We start from the raw sequence: 26856 nt of genomic DNA, 5'->3' as shown, positions 1-26856 counted from the left end.
GCAGGATGCTCCCTGTGTGCAGGGGAGACCAGCCCAGACCTTCCTGGAGAACATTGTCCTCTCTCTTCCATTAGGAAAGCACCTGCTTACTAATTCTGCCACCTTCTGGATTCTTGCATAAGTGGGAGAAGGGAAACAATGGTCTGGTCTGGGTGCTGCACCAATACCTGCTCTGACCACATGTGCAAGGTTGCCAAAATCTGTGCAATTCGCACCCTTCTTGCCTCAGTGGTGCCCGTGGGGGCTGCATCACCCTGCCTCCCCCACCAGGAATGGATTGGGAATGTTTGTAGGTGCCTCAGCTGCTCTAATCTCTCCTTGGTTTAAAGTGATGAAGCTGAGGAAAACTTTGTATTTCCATTTGAATGCTGTTCTTAGAATGTTTCTTTTGTATCTCCTTTTCCTCCAATTCTACCACCTTCTGTTAGCCTTGTCCCTTTCTCTCCTACCCATGGAATGTGACTTCTGCCATGCATTGCACACTCACCAGCAGCTGGAGCTCCATTATAATCATCTTCTTCAGGCACCTTTTGCTTCTGCACTGAACTCTCTCATGTCTGCTTCAAAAGGGGCTTCCCACTGTCCTTTCCCAGTGAGTCACTTTTCCTCTGCACTGCTTTGCTCCTTAAGGCTCAACAGTGCCTGCCTTTCCCATCCTGGAATAAATGCTTTGCACCCTTATAGCTAAGGAGCATCTCTGGGATGCTTTTGACCAAGTTTAGCACTAAAGGTAATCAATCCCTGCTCTCCTTCCAGTCCCATAAAAACAAATATGGGCTTGTGTAGGTTAAACACCCATTCCTGAAGACTCAACTGTGGCAACTCTAGGTTGTTCAGAGGAGGGAAATTACTCCACAAAATTCTTTGCCCTTCCTTCTGGCAAACACACATTTTGGCTCTGGGTGGTTCAGCGATGTCCTTGTCCCCCCTTTTCCCTTCCTTACACTGCTGGGTTCTAGGAATGGAGCAGCTGAGCCATCAGACAACTGGAGGGAGACTAGAACAATGGTCTGAGCTGCCTAAACCAACATCCTCTGATCCTGTGCCTCTGTCCCCCCTCTCCACTCTGAGCAGGATGCTCTGCATTGTGCCCTGGCTCCCTGTTGTTCAAGGGATGTTTTCCCACCAGCAGCTGATAAAAGATCCTCTTCCTCCTCCTTTTCCTTCCCATGTAGAAAGATCTCTTTCCCTGAAGGCAGCAGTGGTTTCCATGTCCATCAGCTGGCTGAGGCTGGGTTCTGGGACAGTGAACCAAGCAGTGCCCACTGCTGCTCTGCCCTGCAGGGAAGGCTTGGCTTGCTGCAAAACCAAGGCTTGTATCTGCATCAAGGGCTTGTGCTGGCCAGACCCAGCTGTTGGTGCTGCCTCCTGAGAGCAGTGTGAGTGCCCATTGCCCAGGGACAGCCTCTCTCCGTGGAATCCCACGCAGGTCAGAGAGCAGAGCGTGGCTGAGAAGAGCTCGGATCAGCTGAGGCTTCCAGTGAAACGTGATGCTTTATTGTTGTCTCGAGCATGACAAGACCTTCCTCTTATTTTTGGTGACTGCAGCTCTCGATGGAGTCCATCACCCTGAAAGTCACTGGGAGTATCCCCTACCTTGATTCCAGTTCCAGTTCCAGGAGCAGGGCTCTCTCCTGGGCATGCCAGGCTTTAGACTGACCAGCATTAGAAACTTTCCTTCCAGAGAAGCAGGGACAGGGCTAATCACAGATGTGGGACACATTTACTAATGCATCTGTGATTGCTGAATGATGGTTGTTTTCAAATGTACTCACAAAGACCTGATTTCATGTTCTGCCAGCTAACTTAGCCAAAAATCTTCCAGTCTCTCCCAGAGCTCACCAGGAATTGTCTTGGTTCTGTCCCTGTTGCTGTCATCCTCGAAACACAGCAGAAATAATGTATGTGCAAAAACTCTTTCTAGCAGATTTGTCTGGGCATCCAGCTCTTTGTTTTTCTTTTTCCCTTCTTTTTCCTTCATTGTCTGTTGCTATGCTCCACAAATGAGATCTAATCCTGCTGCCATGACTACAGAGCTTTTCAGGGGCTCTTAAAAGCAAGCAGCCAGGTTGCTGACATGCTCTTTGCAGGAAGACACAGAGCTGCTTCAGATCAACTTCAAAAATCTGACATCACCTGTCGCTCTTCCCCTGGTTTTGGTGACTTTGGGAATTCGTGGTCCTGCAAAGCTTTAATGGCAGCCTCCTGTTTCTTTTTTGTGCTGTGGACACAGGTGTTGCAAAGCAGCTGCAGGAAATGCAGCAATTCCATCTTCCATCCTGCCCTACCTCATCTTCCACTGTGAAGGCCATGGAAAGGCCAGGCAGCTCAGAGGGGCTGAGGGAACAGTCTGTTGCTGTTTGGATGCACAGGCAGATAGGGGAACTGCTCTCAATAGCTTTGCAAATCTCTGTGCCTAATTAGTAGGTGCTACTGTTATCCCAAGCAATTTCCAGTGTGGGAAGTTTTGAAACTGATGCAATCTTCTCAATACTCCACTGGCTCTATAAATACTGCTTAAGACTGGATGCAATCCTGAATCGTGCAGGATTAACACAGGGTAAGCATTCTTTGGGTGGTTGAAAGAAATAATCTCAAAATCCCAACACAGACACAAATCTAAAGGAAGATTAGACTGAGTCTCCATTTATCTGCAAGAAGTCCTTGTACACAGAGAAGTTCTGGAACAACTGCTCTGCCTAAATTCACTGACTAAAGATAGCTGGTGTGCCTGTCCAGAATCTTACAGAAGGCTGAAAACTTGAGTGTAGTATTGCAGAAACCAAATGTTTAAAGTCTCAACAAACTTAGTAAACGAAGGAAAATATTGAAGTATAACTTAAGAGCACAGACTAATAGACAAAGTTGGACTAAAGAAAGTCTCTGCTAGGTGTAATGAATGTAACAGAGCTACAGCTTGTAATCTGTGACAGTGGGACATGGTCAATACCTGGCCAACACCAGCAAAAGTCAGTTGATCTCTATTTGTGTACAGTGACCAAGAGAAACAGGCTTTGTCCTTTTTCCCAGCTCCCTTCACTGGTGTGTGCAGCTGATCCGAGTGGCTGCCCCCCAACACTACTGCAATCCTGCTGTTGGGAGCAGCTGTCCCGGGCCTCATGTGCTCCAGAGTCCAGTCCAAATGCTCATCCCACTACTCCACTCCCTCTGCTGGCAGTGTCCCCGCCAGAGCCCAGCTGGAGGCAGCCGTGTGTGCCCAGGGCAGTGCCAGGCCCGCGCTCACCCCTCCTGGAGCTGCTCGTTCCCAGACTCCTCGGCCACCAGGATCTCGTACTCCTCAGCCGCGTACCTGTCCCAGTCCGAGGGCTCGGGGCCGTCGCTGTCCACGTCCTAAAGAGATCACACAGTCAGCCTCTAGGGTCGTAAGGAATGGATGGAAACAGCCAGGCAAAAACTGCCTGAACTGAGAGAGTCACAACCATCTTAGAGTGCTCTGACATCTGCACATAAAGGACTATGAAAAAATACCTCTCGTGGTCTGTAAAGCTCAGCATGTGACCCGAGCTGCCAACAAACTGCATCTATTCCACTTCAGAAATGCAACAGCCACACACTTCCTGTGCTCGAGCTCTGTCTGTGCACTCCATGGCTGAAGAACTTGGTGATTTGAATTCTGTCCATCAAAGGTTAATTGTAACTGATCTTTTGAGGGACTCTTTACAGTTTGCTAAGTTAGGGCAAGTTTTAGAGAAGACTACAGGATAACACCTCTATAAACACCTGGCCCTCTGCCATCTACTACAGAAGGGGGATAATCAGTTATCCCCCTGGTCCCACTTGACTGCTTTTATGATGAGCCAGTTTAAACAAACAAACAAACAGGGTGGTTCTGTCTTGGGACATATTTAAGCCTTGAATAATGGAACCATGAAGTTTCTATTGGAGATTATGTGGGAACAGCTGTGAGGGAACCAGAGCTGGTGTTGGCATCCCCTCCACTTTTCTGTACTTTGAGCAGAGAAGAGGCTTCTAGGAGACAGTCAATAAGCTGTACTTGTGGAAAAAGTGTTCTATTCAGTTGGATTTTCCCTATATCCAGGAGCACTCTAAAGATGAGTGTGATATTTTTTTATTTAGAAATAAAGGTTATTTATACCTTTTGCACTGCAAAGGGATCCCTCTGTTCATTGTCCAGATATTTCTCTAAATTGAAGAAGGTGTTGAAGAACACATGAGCCATTCTGCACCTCTTCAGGTCTCGCAAGGTTACTCTTCCTACAGAAAAAACCCACGTGGTTGTGTTACTGAGTTCTTACAAAAGTTTTAATTTTAACACTTGTAGGCTTCAATATCACAAAATTCCTTCCCAAGTCCATCCAGGATTTTAACATTATTCAATAAATGGGTGTGTTTATTAAGCTTAAATCTCACATACCTCTGGAGGCCTTTGACATTCATGTGAAATATGAAGGAATGTGAATGGGGATGGCTCAGTTTTACAGTGTAGCCCGTCAGCACATCCCCCAGCTGGAGTACACAAGAGTTGCTGCTCCAGTCCCAGGAAGTTAATTCACGAGCTCTCTTGTTTTAGTATTTCAGACCTCCTGATGCACAACATCATGGCCCAATGTGCTGTAATTTCCGCCCTGGGGCTGACACAGGGCTCTGCCTGTAGATGGCTTTCACAGTGGCTTTACCTTCTCTCTCTCTCCCCCACAAATGAGAGGGGATGAAAGCTCTGCCTAAACAGGACTTACCTTCTCTCTCTGGCTTAACAAGGTCCAGCATCTGGCACAGCAGGTCCTGGAAGGGCAGTGGCTCTATGCCCATCACCTCCATGCGCTCACACTGCTCCTCATAGAAGTATTCCAGCTCGTACATGGACAGCACCCCGTCCCCGTCCAGGTCCATGCAGCGGAACCAGTACTCGATGCTGGGAACAGAGCAGGGAACTGCAGCACTGCACTGGGACATGAGACTGCAGCAGTGCCCATTCCCCCTACCCACCCCCAAGGCTCTTCTGCCACAGCCTGGCATAAACCCAGGGATGACAAGAGCTGCTGGGAAGGGTCAGGGCACAGGCCAACACTCCAGGGATCTCCTGTTAGTCTCCCAGGTGGCTGTGAGCAGCACAGCCATGCTCATGACCTGTCTCACCTGTACCCAGCATCCACTGTGCTGCAGCCCAAGGGCTCACACAGGGCAGGGAGTCCCTGTCTGACCCAGCAGCAAGAGCTGGCCAGATAGAGCCAGCTCTGAGCCCAGGACATTGCAGAGACCCTGGTGAGGGACAAGGCAGGTGTGTCACGCACTCATTTGCTCCTTTATACACAAGGCAGTACTCTCAGGCACTCTGCATCCCTCCTCCCCTCTGGAGGGTCCAAGCCTACAGTTCTGGATTCTTCTTCTCTTGTTATGTGTAAGATTCCTTGTGCTAACACTCACGTGCACATCTGGATCACCCCCGCACGGCAGTCTCCCCCTGCTTTGTAAAACCAGGCCACAGGCAGGTTTTACAAAGTGCCACAGTGAAGTTTCCCCACAAACCCTCCTTACACACCCACTCCACCTGTGAAGGGATGTGCCCCACTGCTTTCCAGCACCTCAGGAGTGCGTGCTCAGAGCCAGTGCCTCATGGCATGAGGTGATCAAAAGCACTGGTGACTACCAAGATACTTGAAATTACAAGAAAACTCTGCTTCTACACAATTTTTCCTCAAGAAAGGCAAATGATTTGACCAACCATCAACAGTAAGATGTTTTCTTCCAAACAATCTCCAGACCCCAAGCTGCTGTCTCTTGCAGAAAGTGGTAGGTCACAGAAGTTTCCATATCTTTTTTGCTCATCTCAATGATTTTACTAAGATACAGAAATCAGTCTCACCTTGTAGCACTCCTTTTGTCTTCCTCCGAAATCAGGAGCCACACAAAATCCGCATAACTCATGCGCCCTTCCTTTTGGACTTCAGTGCCTCTAGAAGACACACCAGGAAAAAAAAAATTAAAAATCACCAGGCTCTTAAATAGGAGGTCATCAAAGGTAATTTTCAAATCATTAGTGAGAAAAAATGGGGCACTGCCACTCACTTAGCCTGTACTCCCTGCACCCTGCAGCACCAGGCACAGCATTTGCTGCCTTTTTATCACTGCAGAGCTGAAGCTCATCTGCCACATCCCCTCCCACAGCAAGTCCCTTTTCAGAGACTTCAAAGCAGTGCTCTCCAGATATCCCTGTGCCATGTCTTCCAGCTATGCCCACTTATCCCATCCTATGGGATTTTTATTTTGTTTTCTTAAGATACCCGCAAGTCTCACTCCATGTTCAGGCAGCTCCAGCTGGAGCACCCTGTTGGAAACCATTCTGATCAGGGGCATTTCTCTTGTATTTCTTGTATTTCTCAGCCTGACAGAAATTCCCTTTCCTTCTTCCCCCAAGTGGTGTGCTGTTCCTCACCTCACCACAGCGCCGCTGAATATCCGCTCAATGATCCTGTTTGACAAAGCTGGAAACAAGGAAAACATGGAGAAAGTGAAGCTACAGCTCACAGGAATAACTACAATCAGTTGTTCATACTGAATTCACACAAAGCCCTTTCCCATTGTTAAAAGAAGGCTCTAACTACAATGCCTGTCTAACCATCCTCTGTTTAGCAGCATTTTCTAAAACCCCAAGATGATTCTCCCAGTGTGTCTGCCTTTGTATCCTTCCAAACACCACACTGTCCCACAAAGATAGCAACTGTTATCTGGATCCTTCCAAATGGACGTGTTACTCCTACTTTGCTGCAGTAGGATTTGTCACCTAGTAGAAAGAAACTATCCCAGCGTGCACTGCAAAAGAAGTTCAGTTACCAAGCAAAAATGACACATCAAATCCCAACGAAACACTTTTGAGGAAAGGACAGGCTGTGGCAACCATGCTGCAGGGAAGACAGTGAAACACCAGCATGAAGGTGAGGCTCTGCCAGCCGGAGATATGTGGGATAGATTGCTCTGGCAGAGCACAAGCCAAGCAGCAGGTACCAGCTGTGGGCAGGATTTGCACAGTGACCTCACCCTCCCAGGACTCCTTCTACACATTCTCCATCACTCCTGGGGTCCTGGCACAGTTCTGGCACTGCAGCCAGGCAGACCCAGCCTGCCCCACCCCTCAGGTGCCCTGGCACAGCTGACAGGCTGCTGGGCACTGCACCCATGGCTTCTCCACTTAATCCTTGGCTCCCCAGCACCTCAGGGCTCTCAAGCCAAATACTCCATCCCACACTGCAGCTTCCCAGCAGGACCAATCTCCTGTATCACCCACCCCAAGGGAGGCACTCCTCCATCCTCACCCACCCAGCCCTATGATCAACACTCCCGAGTCTTGTGACTGCCACACTCACCCAGAACCCCCAGGGCCTCCCCATAAATGCCTGCACTTGGAACACATGGGTGTTTTAGCCCTTTGTGGATTTGTATTCCATTAATTTATCTATGGCCCTTGAACCTTCAAAAACAAATAGCTCAACTTGTGGAAAGGAAGATCCATGCTGAACTGAAGAGATACTCTCCAGAGTCCATCTGCAAGCTGAAATCCCCCAAGCTTCACTGGACTCTGGAATTCCTCTCGTGCATAACTAGATTGCACTTCAACAATCTCTGAAGTTCACAGGGGCTCATCCTTCTTGTCCCTACTCCCAAGTTGCTGCAAAGCCCTCAGTAAATAATAAACAAGTTCCAGGGCATTATTTTAGCCTGTCCTCCTGGCAGTGACCCACACATGAACAGAAGCTCCATCTGTAGCTACTCATGCAGAAAATAGTGTGTCCTGCAGTTCTCTGTCTAAGCTTGTACAATTCCTTCTCTAAATCAGCATTTATTTAAGAGATGGGTTGCTCCATTGAAACTTTTTTTGAGGCATCAAATTAACAAAATAAAAGGCAGGGTTTATTCTCCAGTAGGAACATTATATTTTCAGCAATGCCCTCACCCCACCACATTTGCAGGCAGCATACCTTGATCACTGTACCTAGCCAGGTCCTTCTGGCTGATGTAAAGGTCATGGTCAGTGTCCAGCTCCCAGAATTTGCAGTATATAACATAAAAGTGCTCATAGGAGAAGTAATCTGTGATCTGATTTATGTCATCCTCTTCTTCCAAGAGAGCAAGAGTCTGAAAGGGTACAAATATGGTGGGAAGTTAAACCTGGATGAAGAGGCAGCTCAGCAACTGAAGTGCTCCAGGATCTCAGGAAGCTGGGTGAACACAGCCCTGAGACCTAACCCAAAGTGCAGCCTTTCCCCGATAGATGTGATTGCTGTATTCCTTAGCAGGCACTTACAGAGCACCTGGCTTGGCCACCCTGCTTAGCACACCATCTCTGCCACTCCCATCAACAATTTCTGCTCCTGTTCAGCTGTAGTGAAGAGTGAGGCAGAGAAACAGGAACACAAACTGCTGTGTCAGCTGGGATCCATGGTCTGGGAAACATTCCTGATCTGCACCAGAGACTCTTTGGCCACTTCCAGCAGCAAGTCCACAGGAACTGATGTGTCTTACACATCACACATCCCTGTCTGCCTCCTGAAGGGCAAAATCAAGTCTTGTTCCAGACTCACACCCGGACTGCGGCAGGAGAGATGGACCCCAAACCAATCACACTGACTTCCCTGTGCTGTTGCTGGCAGGAATCATTCTGGTTTAACTGGGAGGCTCAGACAGATTTCCAGCCATAACATCTGTTCACACGTCTTATTAGGAAACATTTAGTGCTAACATGTTTCATTCCCACTTTACACCTTCCTGTCCTTCCCAGCAACAAGAGGGCATTGCATGTTTCCCAGTGCCACCTCCCTACTTTTCTTCTTGGTGCTGAAGGACACCAGAAGCCTTCTTGACTAATAAATCATGGCTCCAGTGAGCACAGGCCTGGCCTCCCCTGCCCTCACAGCCTGAGCTATCCCAGGGAATGGTTTCCCCAAGCAGGCAGGCTCAGTGGCCCTGCTATCCATAACCATAAAAACAGATGCTATGTGTTGGCACTGGTATTTCAGTATCAGCTTCCAGCCACCTCCACATCCAAGGAATCCAACTGAATCCAAACAAAACTCTCACCTCCTGCCATCCACCAGGTTCAGTGGAGTTTCTGGCAGGGATAACAGGATGGCACTGCCAGACCTGCACTGTTCTGACTTGCTGACACCCAAGTCCAAACACTTTTGATCCATCACTCACTGGCCTCTCCAGACTGTGTGTGTCTCTCCCTCTCTTTACAGATGGTAATCACTCGGGGAGCTTTTGCCATAACTATTTTTTTCTTTTGAAGCTCACACTCAAAGATGCCATTTACACATCTAAAGTTCAGCAAGGAGCTGAACTTCTCTGCTGCAGGAGATGAAAGGCAGAGTAGATACGGAAGGAAAAAAAGGGAGAGAGTGTTTAAAGGAAGAAAATGGATGAATAAAGACGCAGGATAAGCTGGGAAGATTTATTAGTAACAGAGGTTGGGAAGGAACTGGGATGCCAGGGCTTGGACTGGCATGAGCCAATTCAAAAGAGCACTCATTTTCCCATTAGCTGATGGGGGCAGTAGGGCAGATGATGCCTGAAAGCAGAAAGAATGTGAATTCATACTTGAGGGGTTTGAGGAAGACAGCACACTACACCTGGAAGGGCAAACAGGGCACAGGAGGGAAATCTCATTGTTTCAGCCAAGTCCTTCACCTTTCAGCCTAAAGACTTTCTGGTTCTTTAGGTTGGGCTGGACATGAGCAGTCTGGGACAGTTTTAACCTGGTGCTCTTTTGGGCAAAATACACAGAGGACAGAGATCCAAATCCTGCCATAAGGACACACTGCAGGCACTGGAACAAGAACTAAGCTCCATTCATTATCCTGGGGAGATTAGCTCCCGAGGTGCCTCGTCCTGCAATTGCAGAGATGTTCCTGACCAGCTGTCAGTGGGCTGAGGGCTGCCTGGGAGGCAGGAAACTGGCTCTCCTATCCCTGGCACTCCTGCAGCTCTTCTTGGCTGCTTGTGAGCCACTTCACATGGGAGCACTGCTGTGTCCTGCTTCCCTTCCTGCTGGCTGGACCAGGAGCCAGGCTGCTCCATGTGGCCTCAGAGCTGGTACATGCTCAGACCCTGACCTTCTCTCAGTGCCCTGGGGCCATTCCGGTCCCTGCTCTTCTCAACTCAGACACAGCTCCTCCAGTAGCCCCAACAGACTCCTGGCACTGAGCACTTGGCTCACCCCACTGCAGCCCAGGCACAGCTCCCTCATCCAGCTACAGGAACAAGGAATGCTGCACTCTGGATCCTGTTCCCACAGAAACCCACGTACTTGCAAGAAGTTGCTTTTCCTCAGCTCTGTTAGAGTGATCTTCCCCGACCAGGATCGATTGACTGTGTAGAATATCCTCTGTATAACCTGCAACACATGAACAGTGCTCTTGAAATCAACTTCTGAAACACAGCAGTTTGGGAATTTAAATGAAGTGCCTTGGTTTATTCACTCATCCTAAGGAGACTTCTTTTTGAAAACTGTTTTGTGATCTTTTCTGTAGATACTGCTACCCTTAATCAGCTACACAGTCTGAGAGCAACATCTGCTTCCTAAACAGTATTATCCCTTTCCAGTCTGGAAACATTTTCACTGCTCTAAATTCACCTCTTTGGGCATGCAAGAACATGTCAGGGAACATGTTCAAAAGTGCTGATGAATCACTTTGAATTTTTCAGCTTTAAGGGGCTGTAGTTTGCATGGATCCCCAATGAAACAGGGTTCTAGGGAGAAAGAAAGAAAAAAAAAAAAAAAAAGACTTCTGATTCTTCTGGTTCCCACAGAGGAAGCAGGGCATGTAAATGAAAGACACAATTAATGTCTGACCCATTGCAACTATAACAATGTCTCATGTTCCCAGTGCCTTGCTGAAAGTAAGCAGGAGATGTTGTTTGCAAATTTTTTGGGCAGGTTTTAACCTCATTTGCCTCCTTTCCAGATCTGCCTCTGGTGAAATTGAGCAAAAATCATGGGGGAGAGGCACAGACCCCTCAGAAGCCAAAAGCAAACAGCTCCCAGTGTGAGACTGAGCCCACTCCCAAGCTCCTCAGAAAGCAAACAGCCCTTCCCAATGTGCTCCTTGTCAGCTGTCGAGTATCATCACAGAGTGGGGAAAACACAAATGGGTGACCAAGCACATGCAAGAACAAACCTAACTGGGCAAACAACAACAAATAAATATCACCAGCATGAGAAAGGAGGAATAGAATTAATTTGACTATCAGCACTGAAATCTTGTTGACCAAACCTACTACAAACCTTTGATGTCTCTGACATGTTGGCACATTATCCCATAATTCTGGTAACCTTTAGTGCACGCTGTTCCAACACAAAAATTAACTTTACACAACAAGGTGGACATTACAGGGAGTAATCCAGCTAGCAGATTAAATGGGATGGATTCCTCTTTTAGCCAGAATTGGTTTCAAGTGGGCAACCACTACTGAAGGGGCATCTTTGGACTCAGTCACACAAGTGCTGGTTCTTAGTCCAGAACAGATCCAGAACCAAGTAGGAGATTGCTCCCAACAGTCTGCTTTGGGATACACAGTGAGACAGTAACTGCTGACGGCACACACAACTCTGCGAGCAACGAGAATGATGAGAGGATTCAAATGTACCCTGAAGAGAGAGAATTAATAGATTCAACTTAGCTGAACATGACAACTGTTGGTAACACTGCAGGCCCTTCATCACTCCAGGCCTAAGAGGTGGATGTCCTTCTAAAGCTGGGTGTCACTTTAATTAAAAACAAACCAAAAACCAGATCTATCCTAACTGTAGCAATCACTGAGCAATGCTCTGTGGCCTGTGTAGCACAAGAGGTCAGACTAGGTAATTACAATGATCCTTTCTGGTCTTAAGCACAATGTTTGTTTCCTCTCTCATGCCTCTGGCAGCCACTGCCATTCTGGACTCTGTTTCTGGACTTTGGCTTTTTCTTCCACACTGCACAAGAGCTCAGAGACTGGAGCAGGTCTCACCTCACACAACACCCATTATCACACCTGCCAACTTTGTACCAACTCTTAAAAGTACAGGGTGTTCACACCATTCCAAGGACTCAGAAACAGCAATCCCAAGAATCAGAAACAGGAGCCCATATCAGTAATTCTTCTTTTCCTCTGCCTGCAGGGTAATAAAAGACAACAAACTATTCCCATTTGCAACACCTAAACTGTTCATCTACCAGACCACATTGATAAAGATGTTCTGTCTACTCCCTCCTCACCTATCTGTAAAAATAAGCCATTCAGAGGTAAAATGGGATCTCTTGCCATGTCTCTCACCGTGTCCAGTCACTCAGTGCAGGCTTTATTATTCAAATAATGGTCTGGTTTCAGTGGAGAGTACATAATATATATCTCACTATAAAATCTCAGTACCTCTCTTTCTTTTCCAGTTTGTAAACACCAAGCTGTCAAAAAAAGCATTTGGGAAGCATCCTAGAGCATCATTACCCTGATACCCAGCCACAGATGATCTGCAGCATGCAAGTCACACTTGTCACTTAGGCCATAACTGGCTTCATTTTTTTGAGTTTACTACATAACCACAGATGCACAGAACATCCTGAGCTGGAAGAGGGCACAAGGATCATAGAGTCAAATTCTTAGTTAGCCTTTGGAAGGAGAAGCCTCTTTCTACTTGCCCATTATCCTCATATAATTGACCTCCAGGCCCAAACCATTCATGGATCAGTTCCAGACCTTTCCCCAGTCTTCCCGCAGAAGAACAAAAGCAATACCATTTCTGGACAAAACAGGAACCTTTATTAACCCCGTGGCTGTTGTCCCCTTACACATTTGCATTGGAGCTACTGTGCAAGCTGAAGCACTTCCACAAGCTTTAATCTTTAAATTGTGTTTAGCTCACAGCTTTCCAAGAGCAGCATGCACTGCTAACTCTGAGCCTGGCTTGAACATTTGGGTAGAAGTCACACTAAAGCTTTACAACAAATGCAACAGGATATTCTGTGATGTTCTGCATCATCTTCACCAGCTTCAGGAGTTGTCTCTGTTGAAACAAACACAACTGGTTTAGTAATACAGTGGCCAATAAAACAGATAGGATACAGATAAAATTCCAGCCTGTTGTGTCCAAAAGGCCCCTTTAAAAGGTGCTGGGGTGGCAATAAGAACTGAAAGGTGCATACACATCTTACCCATCCTAGACTGGGAGGTCACTCCCCAGGAGATTTCAGCCAAGTGATGCTGTACCCAGCAATGAACACAAAGCCACCTGTCCTTATGGCCCTTGTCTGTAACACAAACATGAACTGTAATTCTTGTGTGGCAGCAAATGCAGCATTCTGGCTCTGTAAGGTGGTATAAGGCACTCTACCTTGAAGCAATGAAAATGATCCAAGTGGTCTCAAAATCCAAGGACAAAGCTGTTTCCTTCATTACCTCCTGGTGGAAATACTGGACTTTGTAACCTTAAAGAGGGACGTGCCAAACCGTCTGTGAAAGGAGAGGTGAGCAATAGGAACTCCTGCTATCACAAAGCAGAGCCACTGCTGCAGAGGACCAAGTGCTGCTCTTCCAGATGGGCACAGGCTGCCCAGTGGCCTCCTGCCTCCCCAGGTGCTGACCCTGCTTCAGCCCTTCAGCCCAGGGGATTCTGCTGTTGGCACAGATCCCCAGAGCAGTGCTGAAGGACAGCTCACCTTTGTCAAGTGTGCTGCTTCCCAGCCCTCTCCTCAGCTACAGGCACCACCATTCCCTGCTGCCTTTGGAGCAAGCCTTGGAGCAAGCCACCTCTATCCCAGCAGTGCCAGTAAGGGTGCCCAAAGGCTCTCACTGCAGCAGGAAAGTACAGCAGACATACCAGCAGGATCAAGAAGCACTGAGGAGCTTCGTGTACTTATGAGAATCTGGTTCTGTGACTGCTTTGGTGACACAGCACTGAGCCCAGGCACCAGGGAAGTGGTGGAAAAGGAGAGAGGAAGGAAAAGGTGCTGCCCTTTAGCAGCAGCCTGCACTTCAGTTATCTGGAAGTGGAAGCTCAGCTTCACCCAGCTGGTCTCAGCCACACTGTGCAGTGCCCCTGCTGAGTCCAGAAAGGGCAGCAAGGGTGACCATGTGAGGGATTACTCAACAAAGACATTTGTTTCTTGCCTGAAAAATACAAGTGTGTGACTTAAGAGGAACCCACAAAGGCAGATGCAGAGAATTGCCTTTGTCAGCAGCCAGGGCAACCACACATGGCACTGACCCGTGGATACTGCAGTCAGAAGCCAACCTTAGTGTGACCTTAACCCTTTCAGTCTCACCCCTTCATGCACTTGAAACACCAAGTACCAGGGTGCACTTGCCACAGGCACTTTCCACACTCACCCATTCACATGCCTCTGTAATTCCCTGACCATTCCTATACGTGTTCTGGCTTAATGTTTAAGTTGTCTTGCTCCACAGGGACTAAACATGTTGATTATATACTGCTGCTCGCTGTCATGATCAAGTGCATCTAAAACATTCAGAATGGATTCTCATTATACATTTTCATTAGTGTGACAGTTCAGGGTTAGTCCTGAAGAAGTGTCTCTGTGCCACCTGCTCCTTTCAGGAAAGGAACAAGCCTGTGTGTGCCAGCAGCCTCCCAGCTGCCATGTGTGGTGCAGCTCCAGGCAGGCCCTGGCAAGCAAACAGGACAACCTTTGGGCCCTGAACCCTGTTGGGATACAGTTCCCACCAGGTCTGTCATTATTTGAATTTGTTACTGCTGCAGAGTTAAAACTTCCCAACATTTATACCTTTTATCCAGATTCACACCCAACATGAGCCAAGCTCGAGGCTTAAAAAAAGTACAAACAGAGTCAGGTAAAGCACCAGCCTAAGTGCTGACTGCAGAGCTGGAACAAAGCTATGAACAAACCCCAGCCACAAACCCAGTCACAAACACCTGGGGACAGAGAGCCTGGACAGACATCCTGGCAAGAGGATGGTTGGACAGCAGATCCCTGGGGGCAAGGGGCACTTTGTGCCAAGGAACAGTCACGGATTCTCCAAGCTTCAGTGACAGAAACCTTCAAACAGGCAGCCTTCCATGTCTCAGCAGCCCAGCACAATTCAGGGTGATTCAGCAGCTCTCAAAGACCAAAGAACTTCTTTTCCATTCATCAGGCCAAAAAAGATGTTTTTATAGATTTGCTTAAGACCAGAAACAATCATTATTAACCTTTTGAATAACCCCTTGCACAAACGAGCAGATTATTTTCTGCTTTGGAAGCAGTTGTTAAAGTACCTCATGGCCAGTAATATTAAAAACACCTGTATTTTTAACTAACTGAAGGATTTGCTGGTGGGAACAGTGACAGATCCCAAAGGGAGGCAGTGGCATCACAGGGGATCAAACAGGCAGCCTACCGTTGTAATATACCGGGAATGGAACTCCGGAGCATCCTTCAGGAACGTGAGGCCAGGATGTGTTTCCACCACATCCTGCAAGGTAAGAGAAAATGAAATGAAATCGATTTTCTTCTCCTTTTAACGCTTAGAAGTTACTGGGCTTACTTTCACTTACTCTTGAAATTATTTGCAGCATTAACAATAAAACTGAAATCTTTTAATCTATCAAGTGAACCTTCTATTATTGTAATAGAATGCATTTGCTGGGCAATACGCACCTGGTGGGCCAGTTTGATTTACTTAAGGACAGAAAAACAAAGGAAGAGAGTTAGTGAGTAGATGAAAACTCATTTTCATTGAATGAGACAAAAATTAATTGGTTGACCATGCAACTATCTCCTCTCCAAGATTTTTGTTTTCCTCCATTCATTGAAGGTATTAACATTTGTTAGAACTAGGTGTCAGAAATAAACATTCCTTGAGAAAGTCTCCTTCCCTGTCCAATGAAAGCTCTGTGAACCTCAGAATGCTTACAGATAACGATTAGTGCTTTTCTAAAATTCACTTGGACTACCTGTGGAGATGCCTCTTTCTCAAGACCAGCTTTTTGTAAATCAACACTGGCTCAACAATGCCAAATCTGCATGATCACATCCATGGAGAAACTGCTCAGATCCTGAACGAACCAGTTCAGATCCTGTATGAATCAATGCCTGTGTAATTTCTCCATGTCTGACTCCTCTACCCTTTAAAGGTGTTCCAAGTTCTGCTGTGCCTGTTCCATGCCATGGTGCCCTTAGGGGTGTGATATGCCCAAATCTTGGGCAGTGTAACAGGATGTCTCAGATGGTGGCGTAAATCAGGGTAATTTTGCTGATCTCTAGCTGACTGACAGACAGGACTGTGCACGCCTTGGATTGCAACAGGAGCTAAAGAGCAGAGCTGCAATCCACCAGGAAAGGCAGCGTGCCCAGTGGAGAAGAGATGAACAACGTGAGAAAATTTACCCATCACAGCCCCTGTTCTGTCTGAGAGACATAAACACCCAGTGCAGACACTTTTTCCCCAAAATCTTTCCCCAAAGCAGCATCTCCACAGAGGTTTTGCCCAGAGGGCAACACAGTGTGAGAAATCTAGGGATGTGTGGAAAAATATCAGAAAAAGTACAACAGCTGACCAGAGGAGCAGATGGACCTGATTTATAGACGCTATAGAGAAGCCCTAATGCTATCCAGAGGCTGCCTAAATGGCCACAAATAATTAAAACAATGATACTTTGTTAAAAATTAATGAAAGGGAAAGAAAGACATGAAATGAGGATGAGCAGATTTAGCCTGAATATTAGGGAAAAAAAAAAAGCAGTGGCATTTGTGCACTAGCAGGTTTAGGGCATATACAGAACAACTGGAAGTGCAGAAATGCCAAGATTTCCATGTGATACTGTATCTGGTAGTCTGGCTAGACAAACTCAATTATAACTGTCTTGCCAAGCAACTTTTACAACTTTTCCAGTAAGCTTTTATGTTGTGCTTGACTGTAACAGCAACAAGCATTTTTCCCAATATCCACATAGAGAAATGGGGCAAATTCCAGCCTGGTTACCAGGCACTGATAAATATGAATCCTGACAAGAGACCAGTCCTCAGTGCCTTTAGCAGGATTTGCAGCTAGTTTGGCACTTAAGCACTTAAAAAGCTCATTTCTATTTCACTCCAAAATGAACCCCTCCCAGGTGCTGTTCAAACCAAAGGTCTGCTCGTCCCTGGTAAACATTTAATGCCATGGAAATAAAGAAGGTGCCAAGTGAACGCAGCTCTGTGCCCACCCTCCCTGGGGAGCTGTGGCAGTACCTGGAGCAGCGGGATGAAGTCCTCCTGTTGTAGGCAGTCACAGCCAGGCTTTGCCAGAAGGGAAGTGAACCTGGAGGCATCATCGTGGCAGTTCCGCAGGATTCTGTGAGAGAGGGGAGAGTTACTCCCAGCCCTTTGCACCTCCCAGCCTGCCAGGAGCCCCAGGAGGGTCACAAGGGGCCTTACAGCACAATACACCCGCCCTGGGAATCATGCAATAGCTGACCTCAGACTACCAGCACTTCCTTCAAGGTCTTTCAGCTGCACCAGGGCACCCAGAAAGGATTTTTTCCAGGTTAACATTGCTGTGGTAAAGCAGGTTTCTTACTAAGCAGCTGTGGAATCAGAGTAAGTAACCCGACTCTTGCCAATGCTCCAGGCTCACTCCAAGTGAGCTGCACCAGCCCAATGGGATGCCACAGGATGTGCTCTCCAGTGTAACCCTTCACTGCACTGCAGTATTTGGGGAGATTGCCAAACTACAGGGACTGAATATTCACCCAGAACAATCACTTCTCAGAAGGAAAAAGGGCATCCCTTGTTAATTATGGCCCATCTGGAGCTGTGCGCCACAGCCATAGGGAACAGCCTAATGAGAGCATTAGTAGGACTGAGTATTTGGAGCAGTGTGCAAACTCAGTCCCCTTTGGTTAACAGTGTGCATTTGACACAACAGTTCTTGTCTCTGTCTTCTCACACAAAATACTGCACTGGCTGAAGGTATCACACTTATGTGATTCACTCCAGAGAAACTCACAACGAGAGGAACTCCATGGCATTCAGCAAACACTGGTAACAGAACACAGCGTCTGGATATAGCAAACACCACATTGTTCACACAGTATTAGGGAAACTCAGAAAACTACACTGTTTTCTTCAATAACTGTGAAAATACAAATGCACTGTAATTATTTACTGTGAGTGATTATTCATCACTTTCCTCTCCTGAAGGTGTATGAACATAGTACTGAACTGGCTGTAGTTCTCCTACAGAGATCACACTAACTTGTTTCCTGCTACTTCTGGCCTCGTCACTCTGGACAGGCAGACTTCACAAAAAAGGGTTCTTTTAAATAAGCAAAAAAAGATTTAGCAATCCTGTTGGCTGCACATTCCTATCATGGTAATTGTCAATTAACAGATATATTCTAAATCAGCTGCAGAAAGAGGTGCTAATGTTTTAGCTGGCACATAAAGATGAATTCCAAAGCCCTGTTTTAGCCACAAACTAAAAGATCTGACATTCAGAAGTGTTTTATATTGAGCAATTCCTATAGACTTGATGAGCAGTGAGCATGTGGCATGTTGAGAAGTCAGTCATCTATTAAGAAGCTTGAAAATAGGCTTCAGCAACTAAAGATACGTGGTTTAAAGTTACACCTGTGTTCACATAGCTGCAGTCGAACTTCACCAGGAATACTACATTTTTCTGTCTTTTAGCTTTCCAGAAAAGATTTTGTAACTGTCAGACGGGAAGAGGAGGGGATAAAAAATAATATCTTTCTAAAAGAGCAATTAAGTGAGAGAAGCATACAAAGCTTGGCTTGGAAATGAGGTGGTTAAAAGGATACAGAAGTGGGACATGACCACAGTCTGCAAATATCTGAACGATGTGAAAATCAGAGAAATGAAGATGTGGTATCATACATGAGGGATTAATTAGAAGTAATTGGAGGAACCTAAGGAAGGAAAATATATTGTCTGTGTCAAGACAAACTTAGAGATCACAGTCACCCCTAACATTTTTGTAATTTTGCCAGGGTAACTAGAAGCTGTTTTGACAACATCATCACAGGAAATACTTTGGGAATTCAGGGTTAAAGGCTACGTCAAGAATCTGAAGAGCAACCATTAAGTAAAAAATTAGAACTCTCTCTGGAGAGGAGATGGAGATGCTGTTCAGGTGTTTCACAAAGTAGACTAAAGCCTGAACTGCCCTGGAGGGAAAAAGATTAGGCAAGAGAACAAGTCTGCTCCATGTCAGAGCTGACTCCAAGCACAATGCATCTATACAGAGCTCTCCATTTCCACAGTGTGTGGAAGTGACTGTCAAACTCCACAGGTGAATTCCACAGCTTGCCTGGGGAAGGTGGTAACTATTAAAGCTCCCAGAGTATCCAGTAGTGTGATGATGCTTTATTCCACATTCCTCTTTCTGTCCTCTAACACTACCACACACCTCTCCCAGTTCCCAAATGGCACTTGCTTAGTGCACCAGTGTAGCAGCAATAAGGCTGGGCACAAATACACCCCAAATCCACAGATGTCTACCAGCTATCTCAAAATAGCTGACATTTCTGGGGAGCTTGTAAATATATTTTATGCACCAACTAACTCAAAATTTCTTACTATCTATACAATTACTTCCAAGTTTGTGGATGTCACATGGAAACAAGTGTTCAAAGAGTTTTGGGGGAAAAAAACTTAAGCTGATGAAAAGTCTAGTGGAAAAAAAAAAAAAAAAAAAAAGACTTGTATGGCAGGCTGATCTCTTTTTCCAGAAAGAGTTTTGCATTTGCTATACTCACTTTCTCCACATGGACACAAAGGAGTGCACAGAGACACGTCCTGTCCTCTCTCCCCCCGACGCACTGAACAGAGGCGCTTTCCAGTAGAGTGGGCAGCCACAGATCTGTAGGAAAAAAACAGGACAAGGAGGAATACAAAAGCAGTCCCAAGAGGAACATGCTTGTTTACACACCAGATTCACCACTGAGACTTTACATAAGCAAAATAAAGTGGTAATAGCTTTCTGACTCACCTGTGTGCCATTTACTGCATGCCAAGGTTGAGAATTCACATGTAACTTTCTACTTTGTCATGTGCCTTTTCAAGTGGCTGAGAAACACTCATCTCAGGCTAGGAAAAGGATCTGGACTACTCAAGTTCTTAAGCTTTGTCTTCAACTGAACTGTTTACCACAATTCCTTACAAAGTGGAGTGAAGTGCACCTCCTTCCAGAAGGACACTCACACCAGCTGCCTCCCCACCCACCCTGAAAGAGGAGGGCCCATCCTCTGTATGGGATGACTTCTCACTGGCAGCAAGGGAACCACAAGTCTAATTACAGACAATTAATGAGTAAATGCCTAAAGGTGAAGTAAATCCCATCCTGCAATTTTCAGTGCAGTGCCTTCCACCCAGCACAGTCCATTATTTCCAACACTGCAAGATCTCAGCAGGCGAGCACAAAAATGAAAGCACACATGGAAAGAGATTGATTCCAGCCAAAGGACTCCCTGACCAGCACTTTTGAACCAGACTCTGCAGAGGCTGCTGGCTCTCAATGGCAATCCATGAAAGCTCTGGCATTGAGGACTCTCTAAGGCCTTGGCAAAGCAGGCTTGGAAATGGTGTCAAACATTCAGCTGCTCACACTGTCAAGCACCTTCTCTTTACCAAAAAGACCTTTCCAGCCACTGTCCTGACTCCAGACAAGTTACCAGAATAGCCACAAAACACTGGCCTTGGAGGGAGCACAGCTAACTCAAGCCAGATCCAAGCAATAAGGATGTTACAGCAAATGGAAGCAGGAATATTTTGAAGAAGCAGTTGAGGCATCATTTCTGCCACAAAGCCTCTTTCACTTCTATTAAGCAGGACTATCCTGCAAGTCCATTCTCAGCTTCTTGGCCAGGCCGGCAGCTTTCTTTGGGAATCTTAATCAGCCCAAGAACTGCTTTTGGATTTATCCATTTCTATGTCAGGCAACAGTGCTTCCACAGGTGTTTGGCTCCTCTGAGGAAAGAATGACGTTTATTTTTTGTTGTTGCTTTCTTTGTGCAGCTGGTTTTGAAGCACTTATTTCAGAGCCCCAAATGGCACCATTGTCAACAACCCCATGGAACAGAACCCAGCCTTACAATAACTAAGTGGCAAGGAGCACATCCATGTAGAGACCAGGTGGAAAGGCAGAGGTCTCTTCTGCACTACCCTCCTGCTTTTCCCTGTTCAAACATGTTTTAGCCAAGCAACAAAGATTTCCTATTTGTATTTTCAGAGCAGGCTTACAAATAATGTGACTGGATTCCTCTAAAAACAAACAAAACCAACCTCATCCCTCCTTTCAGGAAACCCTTCCTTCTTGGAAAACAAGTGCTGCTCTTGAAGAGAGCATCACTGCTCAGTTTACAGAGCCAGAGATACATTCAGGGCAAGCTGAACATCCAGGATGTGTCTGACAAATGCTGGGTTTAGATCAGCAGCACTGCAAACTGCAGCTGAAGGAGAGGGAAATAGAAGGGACCATCTGCAGTGTGCTCCTGCACAAGTGCTGTGTGCTGTCCCCTGAAGGCAGAACTCATCACCAGCTGTACCACCTGCCTTGTGGATACCAAATGTGCATAGCTCAGGGGCTGGGGGCTGACTGGGCATTTCCCCCTTCCACATCCAGGGAGTTGGAGGCTGGAAGCTGCTTCCTCACACAACACTGCAACAGTACCTACAGCTCAGGCTAGCTGAGCAGGACAGCTACAAAAAACCACAAAAAGGGCAGCTGGCACTACCTGAAGCCACAGAGGCAGACAAGTTTCTGCCTCTGAGTTTCTCAATCTGGGCAGAAATATGAAGGAACAGAAAAACAAAAATGCAATTTGTATTTGCTAAGAAATCTTAGAGAACTCTTTCATAAATCAAAGCAAGAACAAACGCATCTGATGTGACAACCAGCAAACTAAGCTCATTTTTGTTTACTATTATCTAAATCTAAACAAAAAACTTCAGATGAAAAGGATAATGGTTCTTTTTTTCCCCCTACAACAGCTGTGAGTTAGACTGAAACTAATACAAAGTATCTCTCCCAAAATAGAAAACCGAAAGAATGGAATCAAGGTTAGAAAAGACCTCCAAGACCATCAGTGTTTACCTTAGCAATTTTCCCCATTTCACAGATGTTTGCTTTCTCATCTTCAAACTCTGTAAACGCCTCTTCAATCCTGGCAATGATTTCTTCATGGTTAGTGCAGACATTCGGGAGTCCTTTAGGGAAGTAGAAACGTGGAATGTTTATGGGCACAGGGGTACTGCTGGTGGCTTTCTTCACAGGCAGAGGAGTGCAAGGGCTAACCACGGGCTGCAGGGGGGCTGGGGATGAAGTTCCTGCCTTCTTCTCTTGTTTACTTTGAACCTGAAAATACAATGAATAACAAACACATTTTAACAGCATGGTACACAGAGCAGGAAAAAATAGTTTGTGTTTCCAGTGATTAGGAGAAAATTAATGCCTACCAACAATTACATTATGGCACAGGGATAGAAATACATCTTAAATAGGCAATTAAAATTTCTGCATTATGAACCAGTGCAAATTTAGGATATGCCATTTCTGAGCATTTTACATATGTAGCTGTGGATTATGACTTCCTATTGAGTCACAGGAGAACACACTCTGCAACTCAGCGATACCACAGACAAGGACAATGCTATTTCTTCTCCTGCTGGTCTTGGTCTTGTCATTCTGTGCCATGAGCAGCCAAGTATCTGCTCTTTAGTTTCCCCTTGGAACCAGAGCACCCACCCACACAAATGGCTTGCCTCAAGTATAAGCAAGCTTACATTCAAACAAGGACATTTTCTATCCCTTGGGAACATAATTAGTTTTGCCAAAGCACTGCTTCACAGATAAATTAAGAAAAGATTTTCAAGACTTCCTTCTCAATTTCAGCAAGCCTTTTATTCAGGGCCCAACTTAAACAGTCCCAGACCTGATTTTGCCAAAGGTACTAAGCACTGGTAAATCAGTTTTTCCATCAGGAATTAGGAGCAGCCAGCAGAGTGTCATGAGGCACTCTCATGATGTCTTTTCCTCACTGCTCTCCTGTCTGTAACGAGCCTATGGCTGATATGGTGATCCCCACTGGATCTCTATTTCTAGCTCTACATCACAGGCAGCATTTGTATTTAAGTACACAATGAGATCCTAAGCCGGGGAATTTTTCAGACATGGGAGGGAAAGTTTTTTAAACTTTGATAAGTAACTACAGTATAAGCTGCAAAATCAGCTGCTGGAATGCAGAGAGATGAGGAATTCCCTGCTCCCCCATGGCGACACTCCTTCCTGGGAAAAGACAACAGGCTTTGCCACTGCACAATGGTTCCAGTGCAAGAGTTGTTATTAATGTAGCAACATATGTGATAAGGCTCAGAAGGCAACAGTCAAGTAAACGCAGCTGCAACTTTCAGTTTGTTTATTCTAACTGTTTCAAAACAAAATGGTTTTAGGATAAAGCAGCCAAGTCTGAGTCCACTAAATGCAGAAGAATGTATATGATGAACTGACTTTGTTTTATTATTTTCTATAAACTTGGAGCTTTTTTCTTAACACATACTGAATCCCCCAACGAACCACAGATTTGCTTTCAATAAGGTAAAGAAGTGAGAATTGTAAAAGCTTCTTTAAGCACTGCTTTTACCTGCAGCTTATAATACTTTATAACCCACTCATCAGAGACGCACAAAAGAAGAGAGAGAAGGATTTTCCTCCTCTTCACTCCCCTGCTTCATGGCTCTTTCTTTAAATGGGAGGACCTCTTTCTTCTCCCAAATGCTGTCCCATTTCAGGAGCAGGAACAGCAGCACACACCAGCCAGAACACACTTTTGTCCTTAACTGCTCTGTACAGAACACATTAACCTGGAGCTTGGGGTTCTTCAAATTGTCTTCTTCTCTGTCTTACTACACAGGAAAAGCCAAAGATCATTTTCAGCCTTCAATATTTCCATCAATACCAGTATTCAGAGTTTGAACAGCTCTGAACCTTTGGAAAGCCAGCCTGATCACCAACGTCTGTTCTCCCTCCTGTCCTCCTTGACTGTTCCTACTCAAACCTGCACATCTTCATGTCTGCTCCTGAGTGATGCTGGAGCTCAGAGGGGGCCAGCTCTGAGGCTCAGGGAGTTCCTGGGGCTCACGCAGGCTGGAGGATGGTGAGCACCAGCCCTGGTCACTCTGTCCTGCACTAGGGCAATGCAGATGACCTGAGGTGGTGGCAGAGGTTAAGCTGGGGGGAGCTGGACACTCACTTTGGGGGCACAGTTCACTGGGTTAAATAAAAGACAATCCTTCTCCCAGTTTCCTGCTGCCCTTTCCTCAGTGGAGCACCAAAAGCAAAGCCCAGACCAAGTGAATGTGTGTGGGGAGGGAGCACCTGGCCCCAGCTCAGGGATCACACAGATCACCACTTCCACTTTTACCATCTGCCCTCGCCCTGCCTGCCTGCCCAGCCAGGACCCAGTTTTCCCTTTCTGGATCCCAGCAGAGGGGAAGTCCCTGCCGGTCTCTCACAGCACCATATTCATACAAACAATGCAAAGCTGGAACTGACGTCGAGGTGCCAACTGCAGCCACTTGACTTCTATAATAGGACTTCACAGCAGATTGCTTGAAGGCCACTTCTCACAAACAGGTTGATTGCTCCCTAATCTCTTCAGGATACGAAGGCATTCCCAGCTGCCAGCACTGGGAGGAACGAAGAGAAATGACTCAAACTTAACAAAAAGTTCCACAAACCAAGATGTTCTTTCAAAGGACACTGACTCTTCAGTGTAACAATATATCCCCTTCCGTTACAGTACAAGGGAACGATAAAATTGTATTTTTGTTTTCTTGGAAGGTGAAGAGAAGTCCCCAAGTAGAGCACAACAGCACTGGGCCATTTTCCTTCCCTTCTGCATGTTCCACACGGCCTGATCTGACCATGCTGGAACACAGCTCACCCTCTCTGCCCAGGCCTCCACCTCCCGAAAACCTGAGCAACTCCTCTGCCTCCAGGTACTCCCAGAGCCAGCAATGCTTGGTACCAGCTCACACAAGTCAGAACTATAGAGGAGATACGAATTTCCTGATCCACAACCACCATACAAACCAGAAGGTCAGACACCTATAGAAGAAGTACAGGGAATTCTGCCAGGCTTTGAAGGAGGGAGCCAGCTTGGACACAGGTTCCCAGCTGACCTTCCCAGTAAGTCTGACTCACTCGCTCCTGCTCAGTCCAAGCCAAACTAGGAGCAAGCATTGCTCAGGGATAGCTGCTTTTCACATTCTGCCTCAGGAATAGAAATACAATTTTTGAACTTTGTCTTCTTCTTTCTCATATAAGAAATGAGCTGGTTATGACACAAAGAGAAAAAAACAAGCAGCAACTAGTCCTTGAGGAGTCTGTTCCCTAGAACAACCTTACAAATCAATACTCTGGGATGGGTATACCCAGATGCAAACCACTATGGGGACAAGAAGAAGTTAATTACAACTTTTTGTGAAAAGTTTAAGAAAGTGGTATGAGGGGAAATTCTGCGGAAATTCCTTGGAAATAAACAGTTTCTTATTACAAAAAATTAGCCTTAAATGCTGTTTGCCTAGCAGAACACACTTCTCCAACAAGGATGTGCACGTTCAGACAGGACAACTAAGAAAGGAAATGACAAATACTCTAATAAATCTTTTAGCTTTGTTGCCAATAATTAACAGATAAACTTTTTTTTTTTTTTTTTTGCTCAAGAGAAAGGTGAGATTAAAGGCCATTTTTAAATACCACTCTGTAGCACTGTGCAATTTACCCTGACTAAAATCTGTCCATCTACTGTATCACCTTTTGCCAGCCATACCATTTATTTATGGGCAGACAAAAATAGTGACATCTGTGTTATAAATAAACCAGACAGAACTACAGCCTCATTGTAGCTACACAAACAAAGCACTGACTAAACCTCTGCCATGCCAGCCTGTCTCCCAGGGATGTGCCAGTCCCAGAAGAAAACTCCATGGAAGGAAGCAGTCTCATATCAAGTGCTCAAATTCCTTCTACTCCTTCCTTCTGGTCCCAGGTTCCAACAGGGTCCTAGATAATATATTTACCAGTTTCTTGCTTTATTTCCAAACAGGATACTGTAATCCTCTTTTCTAGGGTACAGTGACTTAGCCTGGGTTCTTGCAGTCCACAGTGCTGACTTAATGTCTCCTTTCATTTTTCATAGTTCCTGCCTTCCTGAAGTCTGATGGTACCTGGACATAAGCCATCCTCAAAGCTCGTCAGTTCTCCACAACTGGTTTGTATCTCTCGCCTGAGACTTTCTCTTCCTTTCTCATCAATGAGCCTTCCTGCTGCCTCTTTCTTACCCATTTCTAAGGACAGCAAGAACAAAGGCTCATCTGCACATGGCCCCAAACATCACAGAGCTATGAGAAAATGCATTTCTGGAGAGAATATTTTCTTCTAGGAAACAAACTCAGAAACAGAAACAAAGTCCAACCACAGCAAAACAAAAATGAAAACAAACTCTACCTAAGCAACTCAGAAACCCAAAAGGATTTAGGTGGGAGTAGACACAGTGCTAATTGTAAGGTTGGATCAAGTTCCTCATGGCCTTATCCAGTTGAGTTTCGCAAACACAGGCCTCACATGCCTCCACTGACAAGTGTGCCTATGGATCTTGGACACAGCCCTCAGCACCAGTTCAGCCTGGGAACCCACTGGCTGAGCAATAGCCCTGCAGAAAAGGCTGTGGAGGGGACGGTGCACATGGGCTGAGCACAAGCCTGCAGCGAGGGCTGATTACAGATAAGACAAATGATGTCCTGGACTGTCTTAGGAGTAAGGCCAGGAAAACACAGGAAGTTGTTATCTCTCTGTCTGACACTAGTGAGGCTGCATCGGGGTTCC

The 26856-nt window shown here is 46.1% G+C and overlaps 1 protein-coding gene across 5 annotated transcripts in view; it reads right to left on the bottom strand.

The window, feature by feature from the left end:
- Nucleotides 1–26856, bottom strand: part of PPP2R3A (protein phosphatase 2 regulatory subunit B''alpha) — a 54281-nt gene that overhangs the window by 1330 nt on the left and 26095 nt on the right. For all 5 annotated transcript variants that reach the window (XM_042024739.1, XM_042024740.1, XM_042024741.1 and 2 more), the window contains exons 3-13: nt 22066–22326; nt 19730–19833; nt 17202–17304; nt 15370–15444; nt 10283–10369; nt 7956–8112; nt 6416–6464; nt 5846–5935; nt 4719–4894; nt 4118–4236; nt 3245–3351 (exon numbers count right to left, since the gene is read on the bottom strand). In XM_042024739.1, the coding sequence (XP_041880673.1) occupies nt 3245–3351; nt 4118–4236; nt 4719–4894; nt 5846–5935; nt 6416–6464; nt 7956–8112; nt 10283–10369; nt 15370–15444; nt 17202–17304; nt 19730–19833; nt 22066–22326 (1328 nt within the window). The remainder of the gene's footprint in view (nt 1–3244; nt 3352–4117; nt 4237–4718; nt 4895–5845; nt 5936–6415; nt 6465–7955; nt 8113–10282; nt 10370–15369; nt 15445–17201; nt 17305–19729; nt 19834–22065; nt 22327–26856) is intronic.

This window comes from Corvus kubaryi, unplaced genomic scaffold (genome assembly GCF_017639235.1).
Source record: "Corvus kubaryi isolate FWS band 111438036 unplaced genomic scaffold, C.kubaryi_AGA036_p1.0 37264, whole genome shotgun sequence".
NCBI classification, from domain to species: domain Eukaryota; kingdom Metazoa; phylum Chordata; class Aves; order Passeriformes; family Corvidae; genus Corvus; species Corvus kubaryi.
The sequence above is the reverse complement of the archived record's forward strand: the minus strand, read 5'-3'. Positions and strand labels throughout refer to the sequence as shown.